At 44.8% G+C, this 27,439-nt stretch overlaps 1 protein-coding gene across 7 annotated transcripts in view; it reads left to right on the forward strand.

Moving 5' to 3' along the window:
• The window catches only part of ush2a (Usher syndrome 2A (autosomal recessive, mild)), a 1,396,947-nt gene that overhangs the window by 348,125 nt on the left and 1,021,383 nt on the right, over positions 1-27,439 (forward strand). For all 7 annotated transcript variants that reach the window (XM_085981146.1, XM_085981156.1, XM_085981149.1 and 4 more), the window contains 2 exons: positions 9,103-9,272; positions 12,634-12,778. In XM_085981146.1, coding sequence (XP_085837272.1) covers positions 9,103-9,272; positions 12,634-12,778 — 315 coding nt within the window. The remainder of the gene's footprint in view (positions 1-9,102; positions 9,273-12,633; positions 12,779-27,439) is intronic.

A 27,439-nucleotide genomic window follows, 5' to 3' on the forward strand; every position in this document is an offset into this window, starting at 1 on the left:
CGGCATCCTCCTCACAGCACACATGCCCACCGGCATCTTCCTCACAGCACACATGCCCACCCAGCTTTGTCGCATCTGCAAACTTGGAGATATTACATCGAGTTCCCTTGTCTAGATCATTAATATATATTGTGAATAGCTGGAGTCCTAGCACCGATCCCTACGGTACCCCACTAGTCACTGCCTGCCACTCGGAAAAAGACCTGTTTATTCCTACTCTTTGCTTCCTGTCTACCAACCAGTTCTCTATCCAAGTCAGTACCTTACCCCCAAACCCATGTGCTTTAACTTTACACGCTAATCTCTTATGCGGGACCTTATTGAAAGCCTTCTGAAAGTCCAAATACACCATATCCACTGGTTCTCCCTTATCTATTTTACCAGTTACATCCTCAAAAAATTCCAGTAGATTAGTCAAGCACGATTTATGTTTTGCAAATCCATGCTGACTTTGTCCAATCCTGTCACTGTTTTCCAAGTGCTCTGCTATTACATCTTTTATAATAGACTCTAGCATTTTCCCCACTACCGATGTCAGGCTTACCGGTCTATAATTCCCCGTTTTCTCTCTACCACCTTTTTTAAATAGTGGGGTTGCATTAGCTACCCTCCAATCCATGGGAACTGTGCCAGAGTCTATAGAATTTTAGAAGATGACCGGCAATGCATCTATTATTTCTAGGACCACTTCCTTAAGTACCCTAGGATGTAGATTATCAGGCCCTGGGGATTTATCAGCCTTTAATCCCGTCAATTTCCCTAACATAATTTCCCTACAAATACTGATTTCAGTCAGTTCCTCCTTTTCATTAGACCCTATGTTCTCCGACATCTCTGGGAGGTTATTTGTGTCCTCCTTTGCGAAGACAGAACCAAAGTATGTATTTAATTGGTTTGACCATTTCTTTGTTCCCCATTATAAATTTCCCTGATTCTGACTGCAAGGGACCTATGCTTGACTTCACCAATCTTTTTCTCTTCACATATCTATAGAAGCTTTTACAGTTAGTCAGTTTTTATGTTCCCTGCAAGCTTACTCTCATACTCTATTTCCCCCCTCTTAATTAATCCCTTTGTCCTCCTTTGCTGAATCCTAAATTGCTCCCAATCTACAGGTTTGCTGCTTTTTCTGGCCAATTTATATGTCCTCTCCTTGGATCTTATGCTATCCCTAATTTCCCTTGTTAGCCACGGTTGAGTTACCTTCTTTGTGTTATTTTTATTCCAAACAGGGATGAACAAATTCTGTAGTTCATCCATGCGATCTTTAAATGTTTGCCATTGCCTATCCACCGTCAACCCTTTAAGTAACGTTCCCCAATCCATCCTAGCCAACTCGCACCTCATACATAGATACATAGATACATAGAAGATAGGAGCAGGAGTAGGCCATTCGGCCCTTCGTGCCTGCTCCGCCATTTAATGAGATCATGGCTGATCCTTTAATTCAGTATCCCGTCCCCGCCTTCTCTCCGTAACCCTTAACCCCTTTTGCCCGTAGAAATATATCTAATTCCCTCTTAAATATATTTAATGAGCTGGCGTACACTGCCCTCTGTGGCAATGAGTTCCACAGGTTCACCACTCTCTGAGTGAAGAAATTCCCCCTCATCTCTGTCCTAAATGGTTTAGCCCTTATCCTTAAATTATGTCCTCTAGTTCTGTTCTCACCCGCCAAGGGAAACATTCCTTCTGCATCCAGTCTGTCTAGACCTGTCAGAATTTTATACACTTCTATGAGGTCCCCTCTCAATCTTCTAAACTCCAGTGTGTACATCCCTAAACTACATAGTCTCTCCTCATAGGTCATTCCCGCCATTCCTGGTATCAGCCTGGTGAATCGCCGCTGCACCCCCTCCATGGCAAGAACATCCTTCCTCAGATGAGGCGACCAAAACTGTACACAGTACTCGAGGTGTGGTCTCACCAGTGCCCTGTACAGCTGCAGCAAGGTATCCCTGTTCCTGTATTCTAACCCTTTTGCTATGAAGGCCAGCATACCGTTTGCCTTCTTGACCGCCTGTTGCACCTGCATGCTCGCCTTCAGTGACTGGTGTACAAGAACACCCAGGTCTCTCTGTACTTCCCCCTCTCCCAATCTATTGCCATTTAAATAATAATTTGCCCTCCCGTTCCTGCACCCAAGGTGGATAACTTCGCACTTGTCCATCGTAGTTTCCTTTATTTAAATTCAGGACCCTAGTCTCTGAGTCAACAACTTCACTCTCCATCTTAATGAAGAATTCGATCATATTATGATCGCTCCACTCCCTAATTAATGCTTTCTCATTACATAATACCCAGTCTAAGATGGCCTGATCTCTAGTTGGTTTCTCGACATATTGGTCCAGGAAACCATCCTGTATACAATCCAGGAATTCCTCCTCCACAGTATTGTTACTAATTTGGTTAACCCAATCTATATGTAGATTAAAGTCATCCATGATAACTGCTGTGCCCTTATTGCACACATCTCTAATTTCCCATTTAATGCCATCCCCAACCTCAGCTTTAATGTTTGGGGGTCTGTATACAACTCCCACTAACGTTTTCTTCCCCGTGGTATTTGTCAGCTCTACCCATACAGATTCCACATCATCAAAGCTAATATCCTTCCTTACTATTGTGTTAATCTCCTCTTTAACCAGCAATGCTACCCCACCTCCTTTTCCTTTTTGCCTGTCTTTCCTGAATATTGAATACCCCTGGATGTTGAATTCCCAGTCTTGGTCACGCTGGAGCCATGTCTCCGTAATCCCAATTATATCATATCCGTTTACATCTATTTGCACAGCTAATTCATCCACCTTATTACGAATGCTCATTGCATTAAGACAAAAAGCCTTCAGGCTTGTTTTTTTAAAATTTAGAATTATTATTTACTGTGGCCATGTTAGCTTTAAACCCTTGATTTCTCTGACTGCTGCTTTTGCTTTTCTCCTTCCTGTCTTTTGCTTCTATCCTTGCTTCCCTTTCCTCTGTCTCCCTGCACAGGTTCCCAACCCCCTGCCATTTTAATTTAAACCCTCCCCAACAACACTAGCAAACACTCCCTAGGACATCGGTCCCGGTCCTGCCCAGGTGCAAACCGTCCAGTTTGTACTGGTCCCATCTCCTCCAGAACCGGTTCCAATGTCCCAGGAATTTGAATCCCTCCCCCTTGCACCATTCCTCTAGCCACGTATTCATCTGAAATATCCTTCTATTTCTACTCTGACTAGCATGTGGCACTGGTGCCAATCCTGAGATTACTACCTTTGAGGTCCTATTTTTTTAATTTATCTCCTAATTCCCTATATTCAGCTTTTAGGACCTCATCCCCGTTTTTACCTATATCGTTGGTACCTATATGCACCATGACAACTGGCTGTTCACCCTCCCCCTCCAGAATGCCCTGCAGCCACTCCGAGACATCCTTGACCCTTGCACCAGGGAGGCAACATACCATCCTGGAGTCTCATTTGCGGCTGCAGAAACGCCTATCTATTCCCCTTACAAGAGAATCCCCTATCGCTATAGCTCTCCCACTCTTTTTCCTCCTGTCCTGTGCAGCAGAACCACCCATGGTGACAGGAAGTTGACTATTGCTGCCTTCCCCCGATAAGCCATCTCCCTCAACAATATCCAAAGCAGTATATCTGTTTGAGAGGGGGATGGCCACAGGGGACCCCTTCACTACCTGCCTGCGCCTACTACTCTGCCTGGTGGTCACCCATTCCCTTCCTGCCTGTGCAGCCTTTACCTGCGGTGTGACCAACCCCCTAAACATGCTATACACGATGTCCTCAGCATCGCAAATGCTCCAGTATGTATCCATTCGCAGCTCCAGCGCAGCAATGCGGTCTGTCAGTAGCTGCAGCTGGATACACTTCCCACACCCATGGTAGTCAGGGTCACAGGAAATGTCCTTGATTTCCCACATAGTGCAGGGGGAGCATGCCATGGGGCCGAGCTGTCCTGCCATGACTTACCTTTTAATTAATTTAAATTAATATAAATCAAATCAATACCACTAATTACACTACAATTAAATGATATACTCAAGGGCCCTTGGTTACTAGCACACCCCAATACACAACAGAGCCCTTAGAAAATATAACCACAAAAATTAAGGCCTTCTAAATTTTATAAACTATTAATCTTAACTGTCAAACTATAGAGTAGTATGAATACTCACCTGACCGTACTCACCCAATTAGCTGCTTCTTCTTGCCCGCGTCACTTTTTGAATCATGCCATGGCTCCGGAATGCCGCCGCCGGTCTGAGAGATTGGTAAGCCTCTGTAAAAAAAAACCCGCGAAAGTGAGTTTCAGTACTCACTGTACCGCCGCTCTCTGCTCCTCCCGACACCGGCCTCAATCAGCTCCCTCCCCTTGTGTACAGTTTTGGTCTCCTTACCTAAGGACCAGTTAGCCTAACATCTGTGGTTGGTAAAATGTTGGAGGCCATTATTACGGAAGCAGTAACAGGACATTTGGATAAGCATAATTTAATCGAACAGAGTCAGCATGGTTTTACGAAGGGGAAGTCATGTTTGACAAATTTGCTCGAATTCTTTGAGGACGTAACAAACAGGGTGGATAAAGGGGAACCAGTGGATGTGGTGTATTTGGACTTCCAAAAGGCATTTGACAAGGTGCCACACAAAAGATTACTGCACAAGATACAAAATCATGGGATTGGGGGCATTATACTGGCATGGGTGGAAGATTGGCTATCTAACAGAAAACAGAGAGTTGGGATAAATGGTTCATTCTCGGGTTGGCAATCAGTAACTAGTGGTGTTCCGCAGGGGTCAGTGCTGGGACCCCAACTCTTTACAATCTATATTAATGATTTGGAGGAAGGAACCGAGTGCAACGTATCCAAGTTTGCCGACGATACAAAGATGGAAGGGAAAGCAGTGAGTGAGGAGGACATAAAAAACCTGCAAAAGGACATAGACAGGCTAAGTGAGTGGGCAAAAATTTGGCAGATGGAATATAATGTTGGAAAGTGTGAGGTTATGCACTTTGGCAGAAAAAAATCAAAGAGCAAGTTATTATCTAAATGGAGAGAAACTGCAAAGTGCTACAGTACAAAGGGATCTGGGGGTCCTGGTGCATGAAACACAGAAGGTTAGTATGCAGGTACAGCAGGTGATCAGGAAGGCCAATGGAATCTTGGCTTTTATTGCAAGGGGGATGGAGTATAAAAGCAGGGAAGTCTTGCTGCAGTTATACAGGGTACTGGTGAGGCCACACCTGGAATACTGCGTAAGTTTTGGTTTCCATATTTAAGGAAAGATATACTTGCTCTCGAGGCAGTTCAGAGAAGGTTCATTCGGTTGATTCCGGAGATGAGGGGGTTGACTTATGAGGAAAGGTTGAGCCAGTTGAGCCTCTACTCATTGGAATTCAGAAGAATGAGAGGCGATCTTATCGAAATATAGAAGATTGTGAGGGGGCTTGATTGGGTGGATGCGGTGAGGATGTTTCCACTGATGGGTGAGACTAGAACTAGGGGGCATAATCTTAGAATAAGGGGCTGCCCTTTCAAAACTGAGATGAGGAGAAACTTCTTCACTCAAGAGGGTAGTAAATCTATGGAATTTGCTACCTCAGAGAGCTGTGGAAGCTGCGACATTAAATAAATTTAAAACGGAGATAGACAGTTTCCTAGCTGATAAGGGAATAAGGGGTTACGGGGAGAGGGCAGGGAAGTGGACGTGAGTCTAAGTTCGGATCAGCCATGATCCTATCGAATGGTGGAGCAGGCCCGAGGGGCTGTATGGCCTACTCCTGCTCCTATTTCTTATGTTCTTATGTTATGTTCTTACGAAGGATACTTGCCATAGAGGGAGTGCAATGAAGTTTCACCAGACTGATTCCTTGGATGGGGGGGATTGTCCTATGGGGTGAGATTGAGTAGACTAGGCCTATATTCTCTGGAGTTTAGAAGAATGAGAGGTGATCTCATTGAACCATTCAAAACTCTTACAGGGCTTGAAAGGGTAGATGCAGGGTGGATGTTTCCCCTGGCTGGGGAGTCTAGAACCAGGGGTCACATTCTCAGAATAAGTGATTGGCCATTTAGGACTGAGATGAGGAGAAATGCCTTCACTCAGAGGGTGGTAAATCTTTGGAATTCTCTACCCCAGAGGGCTGTGGAGGCTCAGTCATTGGGTATATTCAAGACAGAGATCGATAGATTTTTGGATATTAAGGAAATCAAGGGATATGGGGATAGTGCAGGAAAGTGGAGTTGAGGTAGAAGATTAGCTATGATCTTATTGAATGGCAGAGCAGGCTCAAGGGGCCAAATGGCCTACTCCTGCTCCTAATTCTTCTGTTCTTATATCAAGGTTTGTCGCAACTCTGTCCCTATTTATGAAACTTCCCAAAAATACAGAGTGATGCTGAAACTGACACTCTTGGGTGCCAGTTTGAGACCATACTGTTAAAAGTGGCTAGAGGCTAATTCTAATCTTTGTATAGCCGTTTCCTCATCAGGTGTGCATTTATCCTCACGATAATGACGGCTAGTCCTGGACACCACCTGCTCTCTTCCTCTTGACACTTATACCAAGCCTCAGGCTTCATGATTCCCCACAGCCAGGTCTGGTGCTTTGTTCCCTTCCACAGACTGATGTTGCATTCCATTACCCAAGAATTGAAGGCCCCTGGATCTGGTTCTGCACTACATTCCCAGGTTCCCCCAGCCTCCAGTTCTCACTGTGTTCAAACTGTGCCTGTCAATGCCCATAGCCACATCAGTACTTATTGCACCTCCCCAATTGCTTATTGCTGCCTGTGTCTCAGAGTGTTTACTGGACCCAAAAGCCCTCCGTGTTTAATAACCCTAGTGCCCTGCCTGGGCGTTCCCACATCTTATTCAGAGTCCTCCGAAGTTCTAGATCACTTTTACCAAATATTTCATCCTTTACTCCTTTCAACATAAGAACATAAGAAATTGGAGCAGGAATAGGCCACTTGGCCCCTCAAGCCTGCTCCGCCATTCAATAAGATCATGGCTGATCTTGGGCTCAAAGCCACTTCCCTGCCTGCTCCCCATAACCCTTCACTCCCTTATCTTGCAAAAATCTATCTATCTCCACTTTAAATGTATTTAATGATCCAGCCTCCACAGCTCTCTGGGGCAGAGAATTCCACAGATTTACGACCCTCTGAGAGAAGAATTTCCTTCTCATCTCAGTTCTAAAAGGGCGTCTCTTTATTCTGAAACTATACCCCCGAGTTCTAGACTTCCCCACAAGGAGAAACATCCTCTCTGCATCTACCTTGTCAAGCCCCCTCAGTATCTTATATGTTTCAATAAGATCCCCTCTCATTCTTCTAAATTCCAATGAGTATAGGCCCAGCCTGCTCAACCTTTCTTCATAAGTCAACCTCCTCATCTCAGGAATCAACCGAGTGAATCGTCTCCACCAAGTACCCCAGGGTACACATCACCGACTTCAGTCCCAACCCTCCAGCCCCAGGCTTCCCACCTTCCACACGCCAACCATAGTCCTCCAAATCCCACCTGAGCCCCAGTGCCATCCCCCAGATTCTCTCTCACCTGGAGCGCTACACCAGGTCCTGGACGCTTGTCGGCATATAATCCTGGTACTATCCCAACCTGGTATATGCTGCGTGCATCGTCCTGTATACTTTGGGTTTTAGCAAAGGTAATATAGAAATTGAGTGCACAGTAATGAAACATGCATAAGAGCTATATATTATGATTGGAATTGATATAGGAAACAAATAAAAAGGCAACTTACAGAAAGATTGATACAGATAGATAGAAAAGCAGTCAGAGATGGAGGGCTGAATTTTAACAGCCAAAAATGGGTGGGTTTGGGGTCGGGACAGATATTAAAATTTTTAAAATCTGAACCCCAACCCGTCTCCAACCCACCCACTTGTCGGGAAGACTGCTTGTGGGCCAGGAGGAACAGGAGTGCTTCCCCCCCGCACCCCCAAATCAGCCCCTCCATACAAAGAACCCCAGGATCGAGGATCGGTCTCCCCCCTGCGGTGCTGGGGATCAGACCCCTCTCCGGGATTGGGGTTCGGACCCCCCAGGGTCATGGATCGAACCCCCTGGATTCCTCCCACCTGACTGGAAGCCAAGCCTGGCAATCAGGCTGACTTCCAGGCGGGAAACCTATCAATGACAGAAGATGCACGCTGTCCACAGCATGCAGGGATTTCTGTGTTTCCCGTCTGAAACTCCACCCACCCCCCCCGGCCTACGTAACCCACCCCTGTTAATATCCAGGCAATAGATGCTACAAGGAGAAAAGTATGTGAGAGCCATAAAGAGAAAAGAAGAAAAAGGGAGAGACAGGAAGACAAACAGAAAAACAGAAAGACAATGAACATAGAAAAAGAATTAGAGCATGGAAAAAAAACACAGAAGCAGTTACAGAATCATGAACACAATTTTTATTCGGTCCATGAGCAATGGCACAGTAGATCAAACAGTAATTAATTAATTAGTTACAGTAGTTTATATTAAACATGTTCATACTCTGCTTTAGAAATTTAATTTAACGATTTATCTGTGTGTTAACCATGTGTCTAGAACATTTTAGTATGGTTCATAGTTCTAACATAAGCAAATTCAATAACCATACTGCTATATCATTTTTAATAATACCCATGGTTCAATTTGAAAAGTTAAAATTATTCTTTAATTGAGAGTATTGATCTCCAATAGATGCTACTTAAGCAACAATGAACATGAAAAAGAGTATATTATAGGCTTTTCTTGACAGGTTTCTGAACTGCAACATCCTTGGTAAAATACACTTGTTCCCCTGAGTAAATTGCTAGATTGACAAGTTTACATATAAACTAGTTTTAAATTGGGTAAAAGTCAAAGAGGATGAATGCACTGTTGAAAATGAAATGGAAAATCTCATGTTGTTACTGTCAGCTTTAACATTACTGTCAAACAGATTTTCAGACAATGACAAGGTGTAATTTAAATGTGTACATTTTCCTTTCTTTTCAGTGTTTTCTACAGACAGATACTTTCTGCAAATATTTTTTACCTTATCATTTGATGTACCAGAAACTTCTTTTAAGTTGACATGTCTTTAATCCTTTTAGCACCCTTGTTTATGGCTGCACCATCAGTTTTCCCACTTTCATCGTCTGCTTTAAATGTCACGTGGGTACAACCTAGCAACAATTCAATAAGAGGAGAAGTGATTGGATATAGTATCAACATTGATGAAGAACAGACCACTAATCAATTTGCACCGCCAATAATTTCACAAGTAAGAGCCTACTTCATAGGTTTTTGCTTTGATTAATGACAGTTTATTAATATATACTATTATAGAGTTATAGAAAATGTTAATAAACTAACAGTATTTCATTTTTTATACAATTTTTTTTGTGGATTTTGTGGTGCTCAAGCTGAGGGATATTAGTGCTGGGCAATGGAACATTTTCCATTTTGAATACTCAGTTTCAGCATTAAGCACTCCAAAGTTAGGTATGATTACATGTGTGATTGGCATGGTTCATTGCAGAGTAAGACTCCCTTTATTATAGGTGAACAATGAGCTTCAGCTTTCCAAATTTAGTACAGTGCCTAGTTAATGCAGTTTATGTATTGTGAACTCAAGCTCATTGGAACTGGATTCATTTCATTTAGGACCTATAAAGCCAGCAGGTAGAAGAGATATAGCCCATCAGTCTGGGCAGCAGATCCCAACTGTGAATAGTGTGCATTTAAACAATTGTTTTAGCCTGTTACCCTCTTTGTTGTTCTTTATAGTCATATATGTAGTTATCTATAATATATTTAAAAATCCTACCTCTGCACACATTCCTATTATAAATTCCTATGTTCACATTTTTAATGGAAACTACCCATGTAAAATTGTCACATTTTGATACACCCTCCTGCCAGTGGTGGCACTGAAGCACCTCAGTTTTGCACCTCCCAGCACCTCAGCCTATACTGCAAAGAATCTTCTATGCTCTAATTTACTCTACAGGGGTCATTTTAATCTAACCCGCCCGGCAGAAATTTGAACTGGTTGGATTGGCCGCAAAGTTTACACCTGGCCGATCTGAATCAGTCATTTTCCCACCAGGTTAGCTTAATATAAGATTTTAACTTTATCCACCCAGCGAAAACGGAGCAATTAGGCAGTTAAGATTAACCAGATAACTTACCTGCTAATGTCCTGGCTGGATCCCACGGTCTCTGATCGTAGCCTGCTCTTCTGAGCAAGCGGCAAATGCACCCACCCTGATGCCGGCGGGACAATGTTTAAATATGCAAATTGAGATCTGAAGCCGTCATCAGATCCCGACCGCTATTTTATCTCCCACCTGAGCAAGGAAACCGCTGTGGCTTTCCCACTCAAGGCAGAACTGAATCAGAAGCAGAAGAGGTCTTTCACGGTTTATACTTTCTTTTTGAAGGGGCAGAAGCAGCAGGAGTGTTTAGGTCTCTTCCCATCCCGGACCCAATAATTCCCCCCTCCCTCCTTCCCGAGAGTGACACCCTCCCGAAACCTTGGTCCTGAACGCCAAGGGCAGCCAAAGGCCATCCAAATTTCCACAAGTAAGTCATCAGCTGCTTCTAACTCACTTTCCTCCCTTTCTCAGCGGGAAGTCGACTGCCGGCATATTTTGAGGTCTAGCGCTTAGAACCGCTGATGCCCCATTCTGCCGTGGGCGTGCCAGTATCTAACTCAAACCAGCGGGTTCCCGCTGTATCACCCAATGGTTGTTAAAATCCCCCCCTACATTTGGTCTTCAGTTACACATGTGCAACACCATGTGAGATCGAATGTATTATATATTATTAAGAAAGTGAATGGTCTCACGATCCCAAAGGTAGCCGGCCATTATATGAAAAATTGAGAACAATAAGGCAGCAGCTAATGTTATATGACAGCTGCAAACTGAACCATTAATATTCTTCAGGTAGATCTTTCTAAAAAAAAAATTGTGTTTGTGGCCTCTCAAAAGCTGTCAGATTGAGTATATAGAAGTGTGAAATAACCTATGAATTCAATAGACGTTAATTTGATTGAAAATTATCGAAGTAAATGCACACCTGTCAAAGTAGTCAGAGAATTTTATAAAGGCAAAAGCAAAATACTGCGGATGCTGGAAATCTGAAATGAAAACAGAAAGCACTGGAAATACTCAGCAGGTCAGGCAACATCCGTGGAGAGACAAACAGTTAATGTTTCAGATCGATGACCTTTTGTAAGAATTATGTAACACTGTCCATCTAGAGGAGCAGTACTGTAAACCTGAATACTGTGAGGTCAAAAATGAAACTGGCTCAAAAATCACACAACAACAACTTGCATTTATATAACGCCTTTAGCATTGTAAAATGTCCCAAGGCACTTCACAGGAGTGATATCAGACAAAATGTGACACTGAGTCCCATAAGGAGTTATTAGGACAAGTGACCAAAAGCTTGGATAAAGAGATAGGTTTTAAGGAGTGTCTTAAAGGAGGAGAGGTAGAGAGACGGAGAGGCTTAGGGAGGGAATTCTTTCTCTACCTCCAACCACCCCCCTATCCTCAATGAAGCAGAAACACTGACCATCATTTTGATGATTGAAACCCACACTTCTGACTACCTTGTAGCCAGTAAGCAGCATTTGGTGACCGGAAGCCAGCTTCCTCACCTGAGTACATCACCACCACCACCTCTGCCCCTGCCCCCCCCCAACCTCCATTGAGCCAACCTACACATCCTCCGCCTTATCCCCGCCCCAACACCCACTCCATCTTCTCCTCTCCGTCACTTTTCCTTTTCCCCTTTTTTTTCTCTCCTTCCTGCTCCTCTCCTCCTCCCCATCTCCCTCTCGATGACTCTTCATCCTCTCCCTCTTCCCTTCTTTCTCTCATCCACCCTGTTCTATTCTCTCCATACTCCTCCATTTCCTCACCACCTTTGCTTTCTTCCTTCTTAGTTCAATTCAGTTAACTCCTGCCCTCTTATTCAGTTTGACCTGAATACTGCTTTTGATCTTGGCTATCTACGTGCAAAGCCACAGGCGATGCACTCATCGCTATAAAAAAAAGTCTTGTATTTAGCATGTCACTGTCACATTTCAGTGTTAAAATGAAACTGAAGCCAATCAACTTTTTTTTGTTATGACCATGACAACCTGGCCTCTCCTCCACGTCAAGAGCCAGCGATTCATAAGCAGCTGCCAATCTACAGAAACCTCCCTCAAAATTAGCTTCCATTTGATCCCCGGTATATGCCTATTTAGACCCCTTTCCTGAGCATGACCTTAAAGGGATTGGCCAGATAAAACACAGATCCACCATAGCAGCTAAGTATCATAATCATGGTCCAGTCCCCAAGTAATGTATGAGCAAAATCACAGAAGATTAGCTAGAACATAGAAATATTTTCAATAAAGCACAGTATTTCTATTTGAACTTAGTTTCAACAAATATTTTTGGTTTGTGAACTGTTGTAGTAAATTCTTATATTAGGAGTAACGTGTATCAATATCATGTGTGTCAATGTTATCTTTAGCACAAAAAGTTGCCAACTTTAATCTATTCTTCAAAGCATAAGGTAAAGCAATATTATTTTATGGGATAAGATCACAACACTGATTATATTTACTTTATCTATAGGTGCTTCATACAGTAACAACCAAGGAAAGAGCCTATATTGTGACAGATTTGAAACCCTACAGAATTTACAACTTTACAATCACAGTCTGTAATCGGATTGGTTGTATAACAAGTGACCTAGGCTCAGGTCAAACATTAGTCGCAGGTACTATTAAACCATCTGCCATATATATATATTAATAGAGCAAACAATAATGAATGCAAAACAGTTAAATTTTGACTTCTTGATAGATGCAAAGAAACTGTTGTATGTCTTGATATGTTTTAGCCATTTATAGTCCTACTCACAATTGTGCAAAATGTAGCACTTTTTGATAAGTGCAAAATTCTCATTATACTAGTTAATGATGTAATTTTTATGTTATTAGGAATAGTCATCCAGAAAATTTAAGTATGTCTGCATTAAATTAAATAAGTTATTCACACTTAATTTGCGGCTTCAGATTTTGAAAAGGAAAGTAGTGTTTGATGTAAAATGACTACTAAGCACTTGGTTTGAGTATAAAACAAGGCTTTAATCAACTGTTTCACAACCATGAGTTTCTAGTTACATCACTAGTTCCTGGTTACAAAAACATCCTGAACAAGCTGGGCCCACGCCCGAGTATTTATACTCCTTGGACGGCGCCACCAGCTGGCCGCCCAGTGTTATTTCATGAGTAATTTCTCCGTGAATGATCAGATTCATGACAGTGTTAATTACAGCTTCATCAGCTGATTATGTGGAAATCTCCTTCTATTTAGTGTAACAAACCACAGAAAGGTAAAACATGTTGGCAAAACTGAGAACATTAAGGAAAACCATCTCAGATAATATCTATTACAAGGCTACTTCTAACTAAATCATAATTGTGTTCTGTTATTGGAGGTTTGGGCACTTAGACATTGAACCATTTTTCACCATTTTAAGGTAGGACAGGTCTCCCATGTCAAACATAACAGGATAAATATAGAATGAAATATCCTTTTGGCATGACTTACAAACTCAGAAGGACACCTCTGACAGCACAAGTGTGGTATCTATTTTCCACACCACCCAAATATGGGGTCTCCCATGAAACCATATAAGTTTACAGCATAGAAAGGGATTTTACAAGCTATTGTTTCTGCATTGGATATTTGATAGAGCAATCCATAACTAATTGTCCCAATTGTATTTTTTGAAGAAGTCACCAAGGTAGTGGATGAGGGAAACCCAGTAGATATTGTCTACCTAGACTTTCAAAAAGCTTTCGATAAGATACTGAATAAGAGGCTTCTCTTCAAGATTGAAGCCTTGGATATTAGTGCCAATATACTGCGCTGGATTGAGAACGGGCTGAAAGTGGTTGTAGATGGATTTGGAGCTGATTGGAGGCCAGTCATCAGTGGTGTTCCGCAGGGCTTGGTGTTAGGACTGTTACTATTTACTATTTTTATTAATGATCTAGATGAACATGTTGGAGAAATGATCTGCAAGTTTGCAGATGATACCAAGAGAGTCAGGACTGTAGATGATGCTTGACTACAGGAAACTTTCTGGTATCCGGCACGGACGGGACCGACGTGGTGCCAGTTCATCAAAAATTCCGGCTAACCGAACGCTATAGTAAAAGATACGGAGCTGAGAGCTCCGTATAAAGCAACAAACCCGCAACAGCTTCAGAACAATCGGCACAAGTTGCAAGCCTCTCTGTAGCTTAGCAACAGCTGCAGCTACACCCTTGCACAGCAACAAACGGAGTAAAAAAAGTTACCTGAACCTACTCCTGAATTTTGCCGGTTAACCAACATTTCTGGTTATTTAGGGGCCGGTTAATCGAAAGTTTCCTGTACTACAAGCAGATTCAGATACGCTGGGGAATTGGACCTGTGACTGCCAAATGACGTTTAACTTAGAAATGTGAAGTATTATGCATGTGGGAAGGGTGAATGCTGAATATACACACACCCTTCAGGGAAAAGAACTAAAGCCGATGGAGAAAGAAAGAGATGTGGGCGTTTTAGAGCATAGACCTGCGAAGCAATAGCTAGGGCGAACAGAGTGCATTTACAGGAAAAAAACACTAAAACAAAGCATACTATTTTGTCCTTGTACAAGACCTTGGTTAGGCCTCAATTAGAATACTGTGTCCAGTTTTCATCTCACATGGCGGGTGATGTTGAGATTTTGGAAAGGGTGCAGAAGAAGACGACACGAGTGGTATCCCAGACTAGTTTTGATCACCTGAGGGGGTCAGAGAGAAATAGTCCACATATTTTTCCCTAATTGGCCTTGGTTTTTATCTCTCTCTTCGCGTCTTCCAGGAGATTATATGGGTTCTGCATGGGGTAGCGAGTGAACATAAGAACATAAGAAATAGGAGCAGGAGTAGGCCAATCGGCCCCTCGAGCCTGCTCCACCATTCAATAAGATCATGGCTGATCTGATCCTAACCTCAAATCTTCTATCACTCTCCATCCACCCGAACCCATGAGATCTCCCGGGAGAGGCGAAAAACCAGATAAAAGACCCAATGGCCAATTTGGGAGAAAAAAATCTGGGAAATTCCTCTCCGACCCATCTAGGCGATCGAAATTCTTCCAGGAGATCACTCTGTCCCTATATTTTCTACAGTACTTACCTTCTGTAAAGGCGATCTCCACCCCAGCCAGGAACAGGAATAAAACTGTGGTGTATGTGCATTTAAGAGCCCCTGTGTACTGTAATGCCAGTAATGGCCACTCGGGCTATATAAGCCTGTATAGTGTCTTGTACCTGTTAGTTCACCTCCAGACTTTGTTCAGTAAACACCTGTGAAACCAACTCCTGCATTCCGTGTCTCCATTAACACACGGATACAACAGTGGCGACGAATTGGAAACGGACTTACCTGCAATTCGGCAGCACCTCAAGGAGATCGATTCCTCAGACGAAAGTCAAAGAAAAACAAGAAAGAAAAGGGAAAGGCTGTGGTTTCACCGGCTGGCCGAGCTGGTGGCAGGTACTGCAGTGGTCCTTCCTGGGCGGCGGGCTGGGGCTCCATCGGCTGGCTCTGAAGCGGGGCCGAGCAGCGAAGGCGGAGGCAAACAGAGACAGAGGGGGGGAGCACTCGGGAGACGGCCGGCGCTGCAAAGCAGGTTGGCGTTCGGACCAAGCAGAGGGAGGGAAAAGTCCCAGACAGTCCGGCGGGAACGAGCCTCCACCTATTGAAAAAAAAAACCTATGTAAATAAAAACCGCAGAGAACAGCATTGTCGGCAGCAGCAGCGGCGGGAAAGCGCGGGAAGCGCCATTTTTTTTCTGCAGGGAAGAAAGGAAAGCGCGGGAGGTGCCATTTTTTTTCAGGATGCCTAAGGCTGGCAATATTAATGGTTTCGAAAGCGATTATAGAGGATTGGACCACATATGTGGAAAGAGTGGTGGTATATTGCACAGCAAATGAAATAGAAGATGATAAAAAGGCATCAGTACTTCTAAATCTAATGGGCGCAAGGACATACGGGCTGTTATGAAACTTAATCACTCCAGCCAAACCAAAGGACAAGAATTTTAAGGAGATTGTTGATACCCTACAGGAGCACTTAAACCCAACACCGCTGCTGATAGCGGAACGATTCAAATTCTTAAAGAGGAATCAGCACAAGAATGAAAGTAACGCTGATTACCTCACCGAATTAAGGAAGCTGTCAAAGCACTGCCAATTCGGGGCAGGACTGGCAGATTCTCTTCGAGACAAATTCGTCTGCGGTCTCCTAAGTGAAGGAACACAGAAAAGGCTACTTTCTGAGAAAGATTTGACACTGGACAAGGCTTTCAGTATGGCTGTATCATACGAAGCAGCCGCAAGAGGAGCTGTAGAGATACAGCAAAAGCCTCAGGACTTCGGCACCCATGAAATGACACAGGGTTTCGAGAGATGTTATCGCTGTGGCAGATCCACCCATGACCAGAGGGACTGCTGGTTCAAGGACAAAGCATGCAGGCAATGCGGAAAGATTGGACACATTGCACGTGTATGCCGATCTGGACACAAAAAATCCACGGACAGGAAAAAAATCAATAAGGAAAAGTACAGAAAGGTACAAATGATGACGGACAGTAGCTCCGAAGACCAGAAGAGCGATAGCGACTCCGGAAACAAGAGACTAAGCTGTCTCAAATTACATAATGTAATTGCCAAAGAAGATTACCAGACTATTTGGGTTACCCTCATGATAGCGGGGTCCCCAGTTAAAATGGAGCTAGATACAGGATCAGCTCTGACCGTCATAAGTCGACGGGATTACGAGCGGCTATTTCCGCATATACCTTTGAAAGACACATCCATTATCTTGAAAACATATACGGGGCAGAAAGTATACCCCAAAGGGAAAATAAAGGTGCCTGTTGTATACAACGGCAAGGAAATACAGAAGTTGTCTTTATATGTTCTGCAAGATGGTGGTCCACCGCTGTTGGGACGTGAATGGATCAGGAAGATACGTTTAGACTGGCACTCCATTCAGGCACTGACGGTGACCAGTAAGAAAAAAAATGATGATGACGTCATACCTGAACGATTAAAAGACATCTTGGCCAACGCCAAGGAAGTGTTTCAACAGGAACTAGGAACCTTGAAAGGCGTCACTGCCTCAATAAAAGTGGAAGATGCGGCAATTCCCAAATTTTTTAAGGCAAGGCCGGTGCCATACGCAATTCGTCCAGCAGTCGAGGCAGAGCTGGAGAATTTGGAAAAGGCAGGCGTATTATCCAAGATAGATTGGAGCGAGTGGGCAAAACCCATCGTCCCGGTCATGAAGAAAACGTTGAATAATGATAAATCTGAAGAACAGAGAAAAATTCGCATCTGTGGGGACTTCAAGGTGACTGTAAACCCGGTCCTTCACACGGTACAGTATCCTCTTCCGAGGATAAAAGATATTTTCGCCTCACTATCCGGAGGAAAACGTTTCACCAAAATTGACTTGGCTCAGGCATATCTACAGATGGAGGTTGAAGAGGCCTCAAAAAAATATCTCACGATAAATACACACAAAGGTCTGTACCAGTACAATCGACTGGTTTTCGGAGTAGCATCAGCTCCAGCTATCTGGCAAAGAGCTATGGAGCAAGTCCTCCAAGGGATTCCGGGGACTCAATGCTACCTAGACGACATCCTTGTAACAGAAGAAAACGACAACGAGCACCTTGCCAATTTGGAGCAGGTGCTCACTGGGCTGAGAGAACGGGGCCTACGAGCAAATCGCCCCAAGTGCGAATTTTTCCAGAAACAAATATCATATTGTGGCCACATAATTAACGAGGAAGGGTTGCATAAGTCACCTGAAAAAATTGAAGCAGTCATAAAAGCCCCAGCACCTGAAAATGTCTCACAATTAAGGTCGTTCCTGGGATTGATAAATTACTATCATAAATTTTTACCGAGCTTGTTAACTCTTCTGCACCCTCTTAACGAACTGCTACAAACGGGAGTAATTTGGAAATGGAGCGAAGACTGTAAACATGCCTTCCATAAATGCAAAGGCTTGATCACGTCCAAGGAAGTTTTGGCTCATTACAACCCATCACTGCCAATCAGACTGGCGTGCGATGCATCCCCTTACGGCGTAGGAGCGGTATTATCGCATAGATTCCCTGATGGCTCGGAGCGGCCGATAGCTTTTGCGTCACGCTCATTGAACTCAGCTGAGCGTAACTATGCCCAGATCGACAGGGAAGCACTCAGCCTGGTATGGGGAGTGAAAAAATTCAACCATTACCTACACGGACAAAAATTTGCCTTGTTGACTGATCATCAACCGCTCGTCTCCATATTCAACCCGAAAAAGGGTGTTCCCATTATGACAGCGCAAAGGCTACAGAGGTGGTCCCTTTTCCTAGGGGCACACCAATATGACATAGAATACAAAGGATCAAAACAGCATGGGAATGCTGACGGTTTACCGCGCCTACCGTTGCCAACGGTAGAAGAGGCACCTACAGTGGACCTAGTGGAATGTCTACCAGTAACAAATTCTGCCATTGAGCAGGAAACGAGAAATGACCCGACTCTCTCTCGAGCCTACGATTTAACGGTGAAGGGATGGCCAGCACATGGCGAACCACTGTTGCCAGCATTCTCGCAAAGAAGAGAACAGCTGTCAGTGTGCCGAGGAACCTTGATGTGTGGCTCCAGAGTGGTGATTCCACCCAAACTGCAGGATAAAGTGCGAAAGAAGCTTCACGAGGGGCATCTGGGTGGAGTGAAAATGAAGAACCTAGCCAGAGCGTTTGTGTGGTGGCCAGGTATCGATGGAGACATCGAAGAAATGACCAAGAGCTGCCTAGGATGCCAGAAGGTCCAAAACGCCCCACCACAAGCCCCTCTACATCCATGGGAGTGGCCCTCATCTCCATGGCAAAGGGTACACATCGACTTTGCTGGTCCATTTATGGACTCAATGTTCTTAATCGCGGTTGATGCACACTCCAAGTGGCCGGAGGTAATAAAGATGTCCTCCACCACCACGGAAAAAACCATCACAGTATTAAGGACCATATTTGCCAGGAATGGGCTGCCTGAACAGATCTGTTCTGACAATGGACCGCAATTTGTGTCCGAAGAATTCAGGAAGTTCTTAAAAAACAATGGGGTTCAGCACTACATGTCCGCCCCATACCATCCCGCCACCAATGGATTGGCTGAAAGGTTTGTCCAGACCTTCAAGAAGGCCATGGGTAATGAAGACATAAAGCTTCAGCATAAGGTAGATAACTTCTTGTTTGCATACAGGAATGCAACACATGTGGTTACAAACCAAACTCCCGCCATGATGTTCTTCAATAGAAGCCTAAGATGCCGGCTGGATTTGATCAAACCAAACATCAGAAGGGACATGGAGAACCGGCAATTTCAAGGCATGAATGAAAGGCCAACTAGAACCTTCCAGATAGGTCAACAAGTTTTGGCCCGGGACTACCGTACCGAGAAATGGCAGCCTGGAACTATTTGCACACGACTAGGACCGCTGATGTATACCGTGGACATTGGAGAAAGCATAATAAGGCGTCATGCTGACCAGATCATAGAGTCATCCGAAAAGGGACAACCTACACCACAACTCTATACGCTTAATGATGAAGCAGAGATACCCATAGTATCTACCTCCGATCCGGTGATACTGGAACCAGATGAACCCGACACTGGCATTCAAGCCAAATCGACCTTGCCAAAAGAACCTACTACACCACCAAAAACTACTACACCACCGAGGCGTTATCCGGACCGAGTCAGGAAGCCTCCAGAGAGACTGACTTATAATTGATTAACTGCAGCAAATGTGTAGATTATTGTTCTTGTAATATGTTAATTAATGATTGCTTAAAATGTTATGTACTGGTTGTCAAAAAGGGGAGGAATTGTGGTGTATGTGCCTTTAAGAGCCCCTGTGTACTGTAATGCCAGTAATGGCCACTCGGGCTATATAAGCCTGTATAGTGTCTTGTATCTGTTAGTTCACCTCCAGACTTTGTTCAGTAAACACCTGTGAAACCAACTCCTGCACTCCGTGTCTCCATTAACACACGGATACAACAAAAACCATCTCCTGAAATCTAACACAGAATTAGAACACAGTAGGAGCAGAACCAGGCTACACGGCCCCTGGGCCCACTCCACTACCCACAGGGCCATGACCATTCCGAACCTAGACTCATGTCCAATTTCCTGCCCGCGCCCCATAACCCTTAATTCCCTTTACTTCTAGGAAACTATCTATTTCTGTTTTAAATTTATTTAATGATGTAGCTTCCACAGCTTTCTGGGGCAGCAAATTCCACAAACCTACCACCCTCTGAGTGAAGAAGTTTCTCCTCATCTCAGTTTTGAAAGAGCAGCCCCTTAATTTAAGATTATGCCCCCTAGTTCTAGTTTCGCCCATCATTGGGAACATCCTCACCGCATCCACCCGATCAAGCCCCTTCACAATCTTATATGTTTCAATAAGATCGCCTCTCATTCTTCTGAACTCCAATGAGTAGAGTCCCAATCTACTCAACCTCTCCTCATATGACCACCCCCTCATCCCCGGGAATAACCAAGTGAACCTTCTTTGTACTGACTCAAGAGCAAGTATGTCTTTTCTTAAGTATGGACACCAAAACTGTATGCAGTATTCCAGGTGCGGTCTCACCAATACCTTGTACAACTGCAGCAATACCTCCCTGTTTTTATATTCCATCCCCCTAGCAATGAAAACCAACATTCCATTGGCCTTCTTGATCACTTGCTGCACCTGCATACTAACTTTTTGAGTTTCGTGCACCAGGACCCCCAGATCCCTTTGTACTACAGAACTTTCCAGTTTCTTGCCATTAAGATAATAACTTGCTCTATGATTTTTCCTGCCAAAGTGCATAACCTCACACTTTCCAGTATTGTATTCCATCTGCCAAATCTCTGCCCACTTACTTAGCCTGTCTATGTCCCTTTGCAGGTTTTTTATGTCCTCCTCACTCACTACTTTCCCTCCCATCTTAGTATCATCTGCAAACTTTGATATGTTACACTCGGTCCCCTCCTCCAAATCGTTAATATAGATTGTAAAGAGTTGGGGACCCAGCACTGACCCTTGCGGAATACCACTAGTTACTGGTTGCCAATCTGAGAACGAGCCATTTATCCCAACTCTCTGCTTTCTGTTAGAGAGCCAATCCTCCACCCACACCAGAATATTACCCCCAATCCCGTGATTTTTTATCTTGAGCAATAATCTTTTATGTGGCACCTTGTCAAATGCCTTTTGGAAGTCTAAATACACTACGTCCACTGGTTCCCCTTTATCCACCCTGTATGTTACTTCCTCAAAGAAGTCAAGCAAATTTGTCAAACATGACTTCCCCTTCATGAAACCATGCTGAGTTTGTCCCATTAAATTATGTTTATCCAAATGTCCCGTTACTGTCTCCTTAATAATGGACTCTAACATTTTACCAACCATGTATGTATTATGATGCAAAAGTCATCACATTTGCGTGGGACAGGCTGGATGAATGAGTAGGTCTTTTTCCTGTCCGTCATTTTTCATATGTTCATATGAGTTTGAAGCCCAGCTCTCGGTCAAACAGAACATTGAAGTTACTTGCAGACTGGTTCAGTCTGAACGAGCATCCAGGGAGGGAAATGGAGTTAATTGCATGGAGTTTTTGGCAGGGGTCGTAAACAATGGCTTCAGCCTTCTCAATGTTTTATTGTAGGAAATTTTGGCATATCCACGACTTAATGTCAGACAGAAAATCTGACAGTAAGTAGATAATTATGGGGTTGAAGGAAATGGACTAGAGGAGGGAAGTGCTGGAGAGCTAAAGCTGGGTGTCATCAGCGTACAAGTGAAAGCTGATCTCATATATGGATGATGTCACCAAAGGGCAGCATGTAGATGAGTAAGTGAAGAGGACCAAGAGTAGATTGTTGGGGAACTCCATAGGTGACCACGTGGCAACTGGAGAAGAAGCTTGCTGGAGATCAGCTGTCTGTGTTGGGACAAATAGGAATGGAAACATGCAAGGACAGTTCCATGAAGGTGGATCTTGGAGGAGGGACTATTAACATATAGTAATCGCTCAATTGGAGTGCTATTTCAACATAGTTTTAATTTTAACATCTCATCCATGGGTCTCCTGGGCTTCCTGAAACTCGCCATTGAAAGCAAGGCGAGAACATTACGGCAATTGAGGGGGCTGATTAAAACTCATGGAAATATTGCACCAAATACTCATTACTCACAGCTGCTTTCTTACCTACTAGTGGGAAAGGGTTTGTTCACAGTACTTTTGCTAAGGATTTATTTCTATACTTAGGAGGTTTTCTGAATCACATCAGGATGGGTGGCACCTTGGCTGCATTAGTTTGGACCTCAGTCGAGGAGCAACATGACCAGCACCATCAGCAACAGCCTGCTGTTGAGAGACCTGCAGCTGGACAGCAGAGAGGGGAGCAGCAGAGGGTTGCAGCTCGGAAGACGCACTACCCGCGACACAGGGTGTACAGGCAGAGGCTGAGTTTCCTTGATGTAGCTGAACTGCAGTGCTTCAGGAGGCTCAGGTTGTCGCTTCAAGTGGTGGCAGACATCTGCAGCCTTCCAGAAGAAGACCTGCTCCCTGCTGGACCTGGTGGCCACGCGTTACCAGTGGCCATCAAAGTGACCACCACCCTCAATTTTTTTGCCTCTAGATCCTTTCAGGGCTCTGCCCGAGACATAACCAGGATTTCACATCGGCGGCCCACAACTGCATAAGACAGGTGATGGGTTGTTTGCCATGACCGGCAATTATGGGAACTTTGCCTGTGATGACACCAGTCAGAATTAGCGGGTGCTCGGGTTTGCATCTCTGGCTGGCTTCCCACAGGTGCAGGGCGTCATCCGTGCACCCCCAGATCAACCAGAAGTAATCATGAACCGCCAGGGCATTCATGCCATCAATATGCAGCTGGTGTGCAATCACAAAGATATTTCTGCAGGTCTGCGCAAGATTCCAAGGCAGCTGCCATGATGCTTTCGTCATGTGGCAGTCTAGGCTCCCTGACGTCTTCGCACTTGGAAACACACTTAAGGGGTGGATACTAGGAGACAAGGGATACCCACTTCAAACTTGGCTGCTAACACCTGTCAGAAACCCAAACAATGAAGCCCAACCGCGCTACAATGCATGCAATATGACCATTAGATATGTGCTCGAACGAGCCATCGGCATGCTGAAGATGCGCTTCAGGTTCCTAGACAGGTCTGGAGCCGCTCTTCAGTATGCACCAGCCAAGGTCACAGAATGGTCGTGGCATGCTGAGCTCTGCACAACATTGCACAGCATCGAAGTTTGGGCCTACAAGAGAAACCAGGCGCAGAACGCAGATTGTCTGCGGATGATTCCATGGACGAGGAGGAAGAAGATGAGGAAGATGGGGAGTGTATTGTATGTACCTTGAAGAAGGAACTATATTCTGCAGCCCCTGTATACTGCAGTACCAGTAGTGACCACCCCTGTATATAAGCCTGTGTAGTAACTTTGTATAGTAGTTCCAGTTTTGTCTCCATTCAGTAAACACCTGTTACAACCAACTTCTGCAGTCCGTGTCTCAATTACACACGGACATTACATTGGCGACGAACAGATCCGAACTTACCTACACTTCTGCACCACCTCACGGGGATCCATCCCTGAAGCAAATTTATTAGAGGTCGAAGCCAGAAGGAAGAAATCCAAAAAGAAAAAAAAAACAAACAGAAGAAACGGGCGTCGACCGTGGGCAACCGCCCTCTGATTCATCGAATTCGAAGATTTGCAGGAGAGGCTGTCGAAAGCTGGGCTTGGTTATCCAGTCTATGGTGTTCCAGCTAATTGGGCTGGTGGCAGGTAGTACACTGATCTTTCCTGGGCTGCGGCGGGCTAGAGCTCGATCGGGTGGCTTTTCAACGGGGCTGAGCAGCATTGTCGGGAAGAGGAGAGAGAGAGTGGAGCACACAGGGCGCGGCTGGTGCTACGAAGCCGGGCAGCGTACAGACCCGAGAAGAGGGAGGGAAGTGTCCCGTAGGGTCTGCTCTGATGACGGGAACAGTAATTAAAATAAAAGAAATCAGAAGCTCAGAAAGCCGCGAGGAGCTGCAGTTTGCCACAGGGACCGCGGAGAGCGGCGTTGGCAGCAGCGCAGGGGGAAGCGCGCGAAGACCATAGGGCGTCGCCATCAAGGCATAAAAACGCCAGCAACAGCGCTGGCAGCAGCGGAAAAGACAGAAAGCGCGGGAGGCGCCATCTTAATCCAGCGGGGAAGAAGGCAAAGTGCGGGAGGCGCCATTTTGTTCAATCGGGGAAGAAGGCAAAGCGCGGGAGGCGCCATCTTAGATCTCCAAGATGCCGAAGACTGGCAATATCACTGCCTTCGATAATGCAATAGAAGACTGGACCACGTATGTGGAAAGAGTCGAAGTATATTGCAAGGCAAATGAAGTAGCCGATGAGAAAAAGGCATCGGTACTACTAAACTTAATGGGCGCAAGAACGTACGGCCTATTGTGGAACCTGATTACTCCAGTCAAACCGATGGAGAAGAGTTTTAACGCAATTGTTGATATCCTACAGGAACACCTAAATCCTACACCGCTGCTGATAGCAGAAAGATTTAAATTCCACAAGAGAAATCAGCATAAAGATGAGAGCAATGCTGATTACCTTACGGAACTACGCAAGCTATCAAAGCACTGCCAGTTCGGAGCAGGACTGGCAGATACCCTACGGGACAAATTTGTCTGTGGACTCCTGAGTGAAGGAACCCAGAAGATGTTACTCTCAGAGAAAGAGCTGACGCTAGATAAGGCTTTCAGCATGGCAGTATCATACGAAGCAGCAGCAAGGGGAGCTGCGGAAATACAGCAAAAGCCACAGGAATACGGCACCCATGAAATGACACGGGGATTTGAAAAATATTATCGCTGCGGCAGAACAACCCATGACCAGAAGGACTGCTGGTCTAAGGACAAAACATGCAGGCAATGCGGAAAGATGGGAAACATTGCACGAGTTTGCAGGTCCGGGAAGAAGACTAACGACAACAAAAAGACTACTAAGGAAAAGTACAGGAAAGTACAAAAGATGACGGACAGTAGTTCCGAAGACCAGAAGAGCGATAGTGAATCCGGGAACAAGAGACTAAGCTGTCTCAAACTACACAACGTAATCACAAAAGAGGATCACCGAACCATTTGGGTCACCCTCACGATAGCAGGGTCCCAAGTCAAAATAGAATTGGATACAGGATCAGCTCTGACCGTCATGAATCGACGAGACTACGAGCGGCTATTCTCACACATACCCTTGAAATTTCGAGACATCCATTGTCTTGAAGACATATACGGGGCAGAAAGTATACCCCAGAGGGAAAATAAGGGTGCCTGTCGAATACAACGGCAAGGAAATACAGAAATTGTATCTGTACATACTGCAAGATGGTGGACCACCGTTATTGGAACGTGAATGGATCAGAAAGATAAGTTTGCTGGTAAAAAGGATGACGACGTCACACCTGGTCGATTGTCAAAAATCTTGACTAACGCTAAAGAGGTATTTCAACAAGAACTGGGAACTCTTAAAGGCGTAACCGCCTCGATAAAAATAGAAGAGAATGCAATTCCCAAGTTTTTCAAAGCAAGACCGGTACCGTATGCAATTCGCCCAGCCGTCGAGGCAGAGCTGGAGAATCTGGAGAATGCAGGCGTGTTAACTAAGGTAGACTGGAGCGAGTGGGCAACACCCATCATTCCTGTCATGAAGAAAACGTTAAACAATAAGTCTGAGGAGCCAAGGAAGGTTCGCATCTGTGGGGACTTCAAGGTGACTGTGAACCCAGTCCTTCACGCAGTACAGTATCCTCTTCCGAGGATAGAAGATATTTTCGCCTCACTATCTGGAGGGAAACGTTTTACAAAAATTGACCTAGCGCAAGCATATTTGCAGATGGAGGTTGAAGAATCCTCTAGGAAATATCCCACGATAAACACTCACAAAGGTCTTTACCAGTATAATCGACTGGTATTCAGAGTTGCATCAGCTCCGGCTATATGGCAAAGAGCGATGGAACAAGTCCTGCAAGGGATTCCGGGGACTCAGTGTTACTTGGACGACATCCTAGTGACAGGTGAAAATGACAGTGAACACCTTGCCAACCTAGAGCAGGTGCTCACTAGACTAAGAGAACATGGGCTATGAGCCAAACGCCCCAAGTGCGAGTTTTTTAAGAAACAAATATCGTATTGTGGCCACGTGATTGATGAAGAGGGGTTACATAAGTCCCCTGACAAAATTGAAACGGTAGTTAAGGCTCCAGCGCCTGAAAATGTGTCGCAACTGAGGTCATTCCTCGGATTGGTGAATTACTACCATAAGTTTTTGCCGAATTTGTCCACAATGTTGCACCCACTGAACGCCCTGCTACAAACTGGAGTAGCATGGAAATGGAGCGATGAATGTAAGCGGGCCTTTCAGAAGTGTAAAGGCCTGATCACTTCAAGAGAAGTATTGGCTCACTACAACCCATCGCTACCGATAAGACTGGCGTGTGATGCGTTTCCCTACGGCGTTGGAGCGGTACTGTCACATAAATCCCTTGATGGTTCAGAGAGGCCGATAGCTTTTGCGTCGCGCTCGTTAACTGCAGCCGAGCGTAACTACGCCCAGATTGACAGAGAGGCCCTCAGCCTGGTGTGGGGGGTGAAGAAGTTCAATCACTACCTGCACGGACAGAAATTTACTCTACTAACTGATCATCAACCTCTTGTCTCCATTTTCAACCCTAAGAAGGGCGTCCCGATAATGACAGCACAACGGCTACAGAGGTGGTCCCTTTTCCTAGGGGCACACCAATATGACATCGAGTACAAAGGAACTAAACAGCATGGGAATGCTGATGGATTGTCGCGCCTACCGTTGCCGACGGTGGAAGAAGCACCTGCAGTGGATCCTGTGGAGATATTCCACTCAACCAAATTCGAATGTCTACCTGTGACGAATGCAAACTTAGAAAAGGAAACACGAAATGACCCGACACTCTCCAGGGTCTATGATTTAACGGTGAAGGGATGGCCAGCACATGGCGAACCACTGTTGCCAGCACTCTCGCCGAGAAGAGAACAGCTGTCAGTGTGCCGAGGAACCTTGATGTGCGGATCCAGAGTAGTAATTCCACCCAAATTGAAGGATAGAGTGCTCAATGAGCTTCATGAGGGTCATCTGGGAGGGGTAAAAATGAAGAACTTAGCCAGAGCGTTTGTGTGGTGGCCGGGAATTGATAGAGAAATCGAAGAGATGACCAAGAGCTGTA

The sequence above is a fragment of the Somniosus microcephalus genome, chromosome 3, assembly GCF_052327205.1.
Source record: "Somniosus microcephalus isolate GS21.2 chromosome 3, FLI_Smic_1.0, whole genome shotgun sequence".
In the NCBI taxonomy this organism is placed as follows: Eukaryota; Metazoa; Chordata; class Chondrichthyes; order Squaliformes; family Somniosidae; genus Somniosus; species Somniosus microcephalus.